Source organism: Apium graveolens, chromosome 9, assembly GCF_009905375.1.
Source record: "Apium graveolens cultivar Ventura chromosome 9, ASM990537v1, whole genome shotgun sequence".
NCBI classification, from domain to species: Eukaryota; Viridiplantae; Streptophyta; class Magnoliopsida; order Apiales; family Apiaceae; genus Apium; species Apium graveolens.
In genome coordinates, this window is record NC_133655.1 from 10,257,355 (window position 1) to 10,268,301 (window position 10,947).

Genomic DNA, 10,947 nt, shown 5'->3' on the forward strand with positions numbered 1-10,947 from the left:
TTAATTAGCACCCTCCAATTTAAAGGCATAGAAGTCCTACCAAAGTACACGCCAACGTGTCTCCCGCTTTTCAATAACACGTAGACATGCACGCAATGCCTCCACAGCCCGTTCTCGAACAGCCAATGTTGGATCCCTCAGTGCAACCCATATAGCATCCACAAAATCAGATACATGAACATTAAATACTGTTGAAGCATTCTCAGCCATTTCCTATACCGTGACAGAAAAGAGGTTTACTTGTAAGATAACTTACCAACTATTAGCCAATAGATACTTCCTTAACAAAATCAAATTGTATATAAAGTAATTAACTTATTAAACTTATGCAGAGTAATAGGTTAAAATTACTATATGAAGAGAGTCAGAATGCCTGCATTCCTTGATAATGACGGAAGTTGTTAGCATAAAAACAATATAAATCAATTTCAACAACTGTGTGCAAAAACGCAAAAAAAAATATTGGAAAAAAAACATGTCAAACACACAAACAAGATGTTGCACTTACTTTCAAGATTAAGACAGCAGCAAAACGACGGTACTCAACTCGTTCGCCATGAAGCCACTCCAGCGCAATCTTTACCTGCAAAAACAGATAACTAAAATTTTTTCACAAATAAATACAGGTATTTTCATAAAAGTATTACGGAGAGGGAGGGAGTTCAAACCTGACACTCAACCTCATCTGCTGTCATTGCACCACCAGCTCTTGCTAAATGGCCAAGAACTGTACTAGCTAGGATTAATATTTCAGGATCGCGCTTTGACTCAAATACAGTTCTTATGTGGTGGGAAAACTTTGAAACCTTCAAGGCATTATCACCAAGTTTTAAATCTATTAACTCATCAATAGCTCTTAAAGCTCCCAAATTTTCAGTAACATCATTGCTTTCTAAAAGACGAGTTATTCTCTCATACAATTGGTCCATAAATCGAAAGAAAGCCTCCCCACTAAGATCGCGAGCTTCTTCCTCTACATGTTTCCTTAAAGCCAATGTAGCACCATCCTGAGAATCAATAAGAATATATATCATATATCTAATTAAGCAATCACAGGTACTCAAGGATTCATAGATATATGACATACATTAACTCTGTTTATAAAAAAAGAAAAAGAAAAGGCCTACACTTCTTATATTTTTCCTGATGGGTTGGTCCAACAAATTTAATATTCATCCAATTATGCCTCTAACACGGCTTGAACTCTTAGAGCATGTTTGGGTAAACTTGAAAAAATTTCTTACGACTTAGTCCGTTAAGTGGAGAATTTAATCTTAATTTTAGATTAAAATATATTTGGATAATGTTATTATTATGTGTAACTTATGAGTTAATAAAAGTACTAAAAAATAATAACCTGTACATGTTAATGATAAGATTAACTTTCATTTATCAACTAAAATTACAAAAATATAATAAATTGTTCATAAAGTACCTTCACCGACTTCTCTCTTTAAGTTATTTTTTTAACCTTAGGTCACTTTTTTAACTTACTGCAAAAACACTCATTCTTTAAATTCAAACATCTCTTTAATTTCTTAACATAAAGCACAAACACCCTCTAGGCCATTTCTTGACCAAAAAGGGGATGCTTGCTGGGCTAAAGGTGGTTACATTATAAGAAGCTACACATTTAAAATAGATATTTCGCCTCTCCTAATTTGTGATCATTGCGAACCAAGTGTAAAGTAGATAAAGAAATAAAAGTGAGAGTCCAAAAAACAACTCGGGCCATTCTTCCAACATATCATAAAAAAACAGGGTGGGCGAACATAAACCATAGACGTAAATCTTAAATCGCATAATGTTGATCACACTAATCATCATCCTCCATTAGCTTATATCATGTCTAGTCATTACGAAAATGCTTCTAAATTAGTGAGTTATTAGCATTTAAAATATAAATCTCAATAAAATAAAAAACGAGTAATTAATTATCCAACAAGTACAAAGACATCCGATATTATATATAACATACCGAGCATCATCGTCAACAAACTTAAATTAATAATCAAGTTCTCATACCTATTCAAATTTAATCATAAAATTAAAAATGAACTAATTAAAGTATAAATGAACATTAAGAGCTACTAAGAATCAGACAGAACACTCGAAAACCCGAAAACTAAAGGCCACAGCCTAATTTCAACTCCAAACACATTCCGAAAATTTTTGATAACTAAACAACTAAAAAAGGAAGAATTGCTACTTACTTTAGGATTAGGTCTAGTGCAAAGGTCATTGAGAAGGCGATTGAGAGCATCGAGGTTTCCGCCGGCGGCCGGAGAGTAGAAACGGACGGCGGTTGTCATCGGAACCCTAATTCGATCTCCGGTGCATCAAAAGTGAGTGAAGATAGATACAGATTGTGTGTGTATAGATGAAACGATCAATTAAAAAGGGGAGAGTGCTGAGTCAGTAGCAGTTGGTAGTGAATAACACGCACACTCACACGCACGCACTTTGTCTAGATGCTGCGTTTTTCATACTCATCCTAGTAATTAACATGTTTGGACACTTCTTTTCTTTTCTTTTTCGAATTTTCTATTATGTGTTCATGAAAATATAATAAATGCAAAAAGTTAGAATTTTACATAATTTTGATTGATTCTTTTTTATAATCTGCATTTATAAAAAATTTGTCAATTAAAATGACCTGAACTTCTAACTTTACGCGTTTATTATGTGCCGAATAGAAAATTTGTTTTATTTTTTATGGAAGATATTATTAGTTTTAAAAAGTTATTGAACGGATTTGAGATGAGTAAAACAAATAGGAATAAATTACCAAAGTACTTTTTTAAGAGGTCCTTTTGTCCAAAATGCATATTCCGAAATAAGGTATCCTTAAATATCCACAAGAAACTTTATTGGTAGTATCAAGATTGGTAGTATCAAGATGATACGCCACTTCCAGCGGTGATACACCACTTGATATTTTGTCAGTAGAATATCATGGCTGATACAACTTTGTCAGTGGCGTCATTAGAGCATTATGTATATATTTTTATAAATTTAAATATTTATTTAATAATTTTATTATTTAAACATGTATCATATTTGAAAAAAGGCCCCAAATATCATTATTTGGGATCAAATGGCCCTCAATGTCATTTTTTAAACATTTGGCCCCAAATGTCACTCTATAACATAGCCTCGTGTGCCGTTTTAAAAAACATAAAAACGTAACCTTGTTTAACGTTTTTTATTTAAACCCGGCCCAATACTCTTCTCCCTCAAACTCTACTCTACTCAATCTTCTGTGCACGATTAATATAATATAATAATTACTATACTACGATTACTATAATATATATAATATATAATACTATCATATGATTACAGTAATCTTCACCAGAGCTGCTGTCCTTCCACGATTCACCGGAACCGCTGTCCTCTTTTCATGGATTTTAATGTATGTTTTCCCTCCTACATCTTTTATTAATTATTTTTTCATGTTGTAGTTAATGTGATGATGTGTTTTGTAGTTGTTGTTATGGTTATGTGTTTAAAATTAGGTTCGTTTTATGTATATTATATATATTGCCCACCATGTGTTTGTCAAAATGCTTAGTATTTTAGTATTGTTTGTCAAAGTTTAGCATACACAACCAACTTTCATCAGCACACATTTACGAATATACATAAGTAATTCAGCTATGATTTATCTGATTTAGGAGGAAGAAGAAACCAAATATATATATGCTTTACACTTTAATAAATCCATATCTATTACTCTTGCTCGACTCCATTAATTTCCTTTTGCTGTGTGCTGATAAAAGGTCAACTTATTTGCCAGTGAAGTCACATGAATGTTTACTTGTGTAATTATGTACATGTTATTTTTACAGTAATTTACAAACAATACAAACTGGGATATGACTATTCAGGGAAAAGGATAAATTTAAACAGATAATTAGCAGTCCCTAAAACTATCAGTCCCTGTTATATAATTAGCAGTCACTGTTATATAATTAGTGTAAGAGTCTCTGCTATATAAAATTAGCCGGATAAAGGATCTGTACTATATGAATTAGCAAAACTTGGAATCCACTTGTGCCAAAACTGTTTCCAGACTTTTAACTTTCTTTGTGTTGTTGCTTGTTACTTGATCATGGATATAAAAAAAAATAACAGATATAAAGATATACAGCGATCGCTTGTGATTATATTAGAACCATTTGCCTGACCTTAGACTTCGAGCTATATTTTACTTTATTATCTTACGTGTCATTGCAAAACTTTTAATTCTGGTTTCTTTTTTCTCCTTTTTAGTTGCACTAAAAGGCACCACATTTTTATATATAATCTCATTCCATTTTTTATATATGGTCATCATGCTTACATTGTTTTTGAAATGTATTTACTATGTTTGTGTTTTATTTGTTTGTTAATGTGTAATCCGGGACAAATGTCTATTTGCAGTCTATTAATCCAGGACCTATTGATTGTACCCTTCTCCATCTACAGCCGAAACATAGGTCTGCAGAGATTTGGAGAGTAGGTGGTGGTGATGCTATGAAATGTAGACACTTGAATCCTAATAAAGAAACTATTAGGTTGGACCGTCGTATGATACCATTTTTACAGTCTTCAGGGTTTTATGGTGTCGCTAGGCTTTCTGCATTACAGCTTGATTGGAGTTTATTATCTGCTTTGGTGGAGAGATGGAGGCCGGAGACCCATACATTTCATCTACCTATGGGAGAGGTTACCGTTACTCTTCAGGATGTTGGTGTCCTTCTTGGTATTCCTATTGATGGGCGTGCTCTTATTGTTGATGATATCCCCGGGCCTGATGATGGTTTGCTTGAGTTAGTTGCTTCTATATTTGGTTGTGCGCCTGAGTCGAGTCGCCTTAATGGGGACATGATTCTGTTGTCTTTTTTCACATCTCTTACTCCACATTATCTTTCAGAGGATGCATCATTAGATGACGTTAGGAACCGGACCAGGTGTTATTTGGTTCACATTATTGCTGGTGTCCTTTTTACTGATACTTCTGGAGGTTGTATTCATCCGATGTATCTACCTTTTCTTCGAGACTTGGACACATGTGGACAGTATGCGTGGGGAGCTGCTGTCCTTGCATTTTTGTGTAGGGAGCTATGCAAGGGATGCAAGAAAGGCAAATAGGAGGTCGCTGGCTGTCTTTTGTTGCTTCAGTTATGGGCATGGGCATGAGAGAGGTTGCCTACTCTTGCTCCGATTCCTACAGCTATGCGTTTACATTATTCTCCTGTTTGGGATGGTCAGCTTGCGCCACCATACGGAGACAGGTATAACTACTTTTGTATTTATTTGTTCTTTTATTGTTGACAAATACATTAGTTGTTTGAAGGTTTAGGGTTCACCAATCCCTAGGAACTGAACTTTATAATTTGTAACTTTATTTAAGGTATGTTTATTTAAGTTAATTTTACAGCCCTAAACCCTAGGAACCGATCTTTAGAATTTGAAATGATAAAGCTACTGTAATTGTTTTAAAGATTTAGGGTTCACTAATCCCTTACTTGGGTTTTAGAAATATTTGTATTTACTTAACATGAAGATAGTTGCAAGTTAAATTTACTGATTTAGGGTTTAAGATTTAGTGTTTAGGGCCTTTAGGCCCTCAACAATAGATCTTTAACCCTAATTTAATCTAGGATTTAGGGCCCTAAACCCTAGGAACCGATATTTATAATTTGAAATGATAAAGCTATTGTAGTTGTTTTAAAGATTTAGGGTTCACCAATCCCTTAATTGGATTTTAGAAATATTTGTATTTATTTAACATGAACAAACAACTTTTAACATTTTTTATTTTACCAATACTTTAAACGTGTTTTTTGGAACTTACCATTCAACTATTATTTTTTTGTCACCCAACTAAACGTGTTTTTAGGAACTTACCATTCAACTATTATTTTTTTCTTTTACTCACTAATGTTAGGTTCGTATTTATTTTTTAGTCACTAACATTAGGTTCGGATTTGATTATTAGCATTATGTCAATTTTTGGTAGCATTATTAAAATATAGTGGTAGTATGTAATATTTTAATGATTTGATATATGTCTATATCTTTATATATATATAGTACTCCATATGTCCCCCAAGACGTTTACCTGGGTGATAAGAGTTTGACAAGCATTTTAAGGCTCCTAAAGATGTAGTTTCATGAATTATTTTTAATTTTTTTACTTATAAATAATAATTTAACGTTTAAATTTTTATATACAAAAAAAATCTTAAAAATAAGTTATAAAACTATGTTTGTAAGATAAATATCTTGTGAGAGTTGTTTGATTTAATATCAAATTCACATTATTACAATATTACTATATTTTTGTGTTTATATATATACTTGTTTCACAATGAAAGAATGCCCAAAATACATCAATTTTCAGTTTCAAGTGCCCAGAATACCCACTGGTGGAAGAACTGCCCAAACTACCGACGAATTGCGTATTTTACAGATGCGTATTCTGTTTTTTAAAATTTGTATGCGTCTGTTTACAATATATATACATATCTGTTCTGATCAGATGTTTAAAACAATATGCGTTCTTCCTATAACATATGTTTATAATTCAGACATTATACGACTCCTCTATATGCATCTAGCAAACACATATAAGCTTTATTATAAGACACATATAACACTTTTTGTACTAATTATCATTATATTTTAATAATACTATTGAAAATTGACAAAATACTAATAATCAAATCTGAACCTAACGTTAGTGATTAAAAAAAATCTGAACCTAACATTAGTGAGTAAAACAAAAAAAAATTATAGTTGAGTGATAAGTTTCTAAATACACAATAAGTTGGGTGACAAAAAAAAATTCATTTTCCCTATTTATTTAACATGAACAAACAACTTTTAACATTTTTTATTTTACCAATACTTTAAACGGTGTTAGCATTAATATATTCAATTGCTATTTAGGTGGATTTTCTATCTTTCTTTTAGAGAGATGGTTGGGCGTACAGTTTCTGTTTATCGTACTGTTCTAGATGGGCTTGCATCATTCCATTTCAAATGGGAACCTTATTCTGATATCATTGATGATTTGCCTGCTTATTGTTTGACTGGTCGTCATATCTGGCGTTATCGTGGGCCTCTCCTCTCTATTTTTATTGTAGATACTCATGTGCCTGACAGAGTTGCTCGTCAGTTTGGCATGGTTCAGTCTATTCCACATGTTTTAGAGTATACTACTGAGCTTCATAAAATGACTTTAAAGGGCAATCAGTTGATTAAGTTTAGTCAGAAACATGAGTCTTTTATCACTCTTTGGGACCATAGTTTGGATTATATCTTACATTCAGATTTGACTGATGGTGGTGATAGTACAGTTCCTGACTACCATGACTGGTAATTGCAGAGGACAGTGAAATTTATTTCTCGTACTGGTGCATTTCATAGTTACATTGTAAGTTTTAACTTTGCATTTGTTTGTTTGCATTGTTTAATTTGCTTATTTCTTTGTTTATTTTGGTCACATATATTTCCTTTATTTATTTTTTAGGGAGATTTGTTGAGGTGTTTAGCTGATCAGACGGTATCATTTCTTCCAGATGTTCATCGTTTAGCTGCTGATGGTTGTAATGCTGTTAGGGATTTCAGATTATATGGTTTTGATGGATTGACATTGGATGAGCGTAGAGTTAGAGAGAAGGCAAGATCCCGGCCGTCGTCGTAGACGTGGTGGTGTTAGTAGTGGTGGAGGTGGAGGACGAGGTCGAAGGCGAGGCCGAGGTCGAGGCCGAGGTCGAGGCCGAGGACGAGGCCGAGGTCGAGGCCGAGGACGAGGCCGAGCTCGAGGAGCTGATATAGGTGATCAGATTGTTGCAGTAGATGTAGTTGGAGATGTAGTTGGAGATGTAGTGGGAGATGATGTTCGTAGAGATGATCCTGTGATGACGCATCTTGGAGATGATGATGATAGTTTTGTTCATAGTAGCGGAGTAGTTCATTCTGATTGGGTTGATACTGTTGTCATTCAGGAGAGACCGAGAGATCCTTTTCCTTCATTTGATCTACATTTGACACCTACTCCACACATTCCCGAGCAGCCTATTCCACACTCTTCACCTGAGCATCATAGTATTCAGCGTGCTTGTACTGATGACATTCAGGAGAGGTCGGGGGATCCTTATCCTTCATTTGATCTCCATTTGACTCCTTCTCCACACCCTCCCCCCGATGATACTATTAGTGATCAGCCTCCCCCTGTACGTCGTTCTGAGAGGCCTACTAAGTGTCCAGCTAGAGATCATTCTCTTACTTCTTTTGATCTTGATGATGCTTCTACTATTGTTGGGTCTTCTCAGAGTTCCGATGGTAGTGTTGGAAGACGAAAGTTTGGCATTTGCTATGTGTTAGAATTGCGTTTTTAGTTTTCCAAAACAAAAAACAAAATCCGAAACTGCGTTTTTATAGTAAAACAAAAACCGAAAGCGTGTTTTTTATTTTAATCAAATTATACAAACAATCCGAAAACAGGAACAGAAATTTGCTTTTTTGTTAAAACCAGAAAACGAAACAACGTTTTTGTTTTACTTAAAAAAAACTGAAAACAAATCGAATTCCACAACCCGAAACTGCGTTTTTGTTAAAAACTGAAAACAGCACCCGGGATACCGTTTTGAAGTGACATTTGGGGCCAACTTCTGTTAAAGTGATATTCAAGGCAATTTTGCCCCAAATAGTGACATTTGGGGCCAACACCCCCATATTTTATAATTTTTAATATTTTATGATTTAACAATTCCCCATATGAGGTTTAGAAATATTAAAAATAATGAATAAAAGTAAAATCGATTTAGGGTTTAGCGCCCTAAACCCTAAAGTCTAAACCCTGATTAAATTGTGGATATTATTTTAATAATTTTAAAATTTTAGATGATACTCCACTGACAAAAGATTATCTCACATGTTACAAAGAAGTATATGGGTCAATACTCCACTGGCAAAGGTGTAACAACCCAAAATCCCGGGTCAGAGACTTTGGTCGTCACGTGAAATCTCAATACCACACAACATGTTTAATCATAAATAATTACCAACAATAGTTCAAAAACTGAAATATAACGTCTATGACCCCAACTAAACCAAGATCTTTTTAGGTTACAATTTTAGAAACAAGAATTCTAAATTGCACAAATAAATTTTCTCTCTTTTGAAACTCTTTTCAACAAGTCCTCAATCTCAAAACTTAACCAGCTAGTATAAATTCGAAAAGAAGTATACTATACCCAATTATACGATAACACAACTATAATCTGTACTATATTATAATAGACGAAACATTAAAAGTTTGGTAGTCGGTCGATCGGTACTTTCTGAAATTACTTAATTACCATCACTTAATTATTCTAATTCTAATTATTGGGTGAATTCTAATTCTAATTGATATTGAAGACAACTTACTCTATTTCTTTACCAATTTCAATTATATTTTATATCGAACTCTATATCATTATAATTTATATTAAATTCAACTTCTTCTAGAAATTTATATTTTAATTCATATCGAGTTCTATATTATTCTAATTTGTTACTTCGGGTTAAATTAAATTTAGGCAAACTAAATATATTTATTAAGATTTAGTTGATATATCATGTGAATCGGGTTAAGATAAAATAATAATACTATTCATCCTCCCAAAAAAATTATACTAATGAACTTGGATATACAAAATAATATATTTTATTTATCCAGGATAAAAAAAATACATTATACAATTGATTCAGACTAACACAAACTAAAATAAAAATACAATTCCACCAATGAAAATAAAATCATATATACTAATTATTCAGTTTAAAATAAAATTATTTTGTTGATCCGAACTTTAAAAATAAATTTAAACTAAAAATAATTAGTTTGATTTGGTCGATGTATTGAACATCGGGCTAAAATAAAATAATGTAAATCACTGATGTGAACTAAAAAATCAAATTTTAATTAAAATATTAATAATATTTTTTTTAAAATACACGTAAAATTATCAATAAGACTATATCGTTCAATCAGTAATATTGTCTTTTTCAAATATCTTTTATAAAGTTATAGTTAATCGATTAAGTAATCATCATGCTAAAATAATATTTTTTATGGTCCGAACATAATGAAGACATTATATTTTTACCCTCAATAAAATGATAATTTCGTTATAATAACATTCTCCCTTATCAATGCTATCATTTTAATTAAGTTTAAATGTTTTAAAAAGTTATGAACATATACATCTACTAATATAATTGTTATGAAGTCATATCATTTAAAGTTTTAAATGAAAAAAATTAAGAATTGAATTCATATTTTTTTAAATAATATAATATTAAAAAAAATCCGTGTGATCCGTGCATTGCACGGGTTTTAAGCTAGTATATATAAAATGACTCTACACAATAAAATTTACTTTAGTCCTGAATACCCTGAACCAACCATCTTTATAAAAGCCTCCTTCTTTTCTCTTTTTGAATTACGCGGCTAAACTTCGCAAATCTACCTTTCATTGGAAGATTATAGGTAAAACAAACAAATATGAGCGAAAGAAATGTTCAACAAGTCCGTTAAAGCGTAATATGCTAGTTTGAAATCATATATGAGGTTTGTTGGGCTTGCTGAGCAGGTCTAACTCCACATTAGTATGATATTGTCCACTTTGGGCCGAGCCCGCACGGGTTTGTTTTTGGGCACCTCCCAAAAGGCCTCATACTAATTGGAGTTATCTGGCTGCTTATATTCTAGCAAACTGCCCCTCCCACAAACGATGTGGGATAACTCCTAACAGAGGTTTTCAAATAAAACTGATATATGTTATCACGCTGAACATTTAAAACAATAAGACTTCTGATCCCATAAACTGTTAAGGAATACTAAAACCTTTAATGATTGAGCAACAGAGGTTTTAGTCACCATTTAAAAACTCATTTAGAATCAAG

The 10,947-nt window shown here is 32.6% G+C and overlaps 1 protein-coding gene across 1 annotated transcript in view; it reads right to left on the minus strand.

Moving 5' to 3' along the window:
- Positions 1-2,474, minus strand: part of LOC141683726 (serine/threonine-protein kinase TOR-like) — a 41,096-nt gene extending 38,622 nt beyond the window's left edge. The window contains exons 1-4 of the mRNA XM_074488480.1: positions 2,214-2,474; positions 669-1,007; positions 509-583; positions 41-213 (exon numbers count right to left, since the gene is read on the minus strand). Of these exons, the coding sequence (XP_074344581.1) occupies positions 41-213; positions 509-583; positions 669-1,007; positions 2,214-2,312 (686 nt within the window). The 5' untranslated portion in view covers positions 2,313-2,474. The remainder of the gene's footprint in view (positions 1-40; positions 214-508; positions 584-668; positions 1,008-2,213) is intronic.
- Between the last annotated feature and the right edge of the window lie 8,473 nt (positions 2,475-10,947).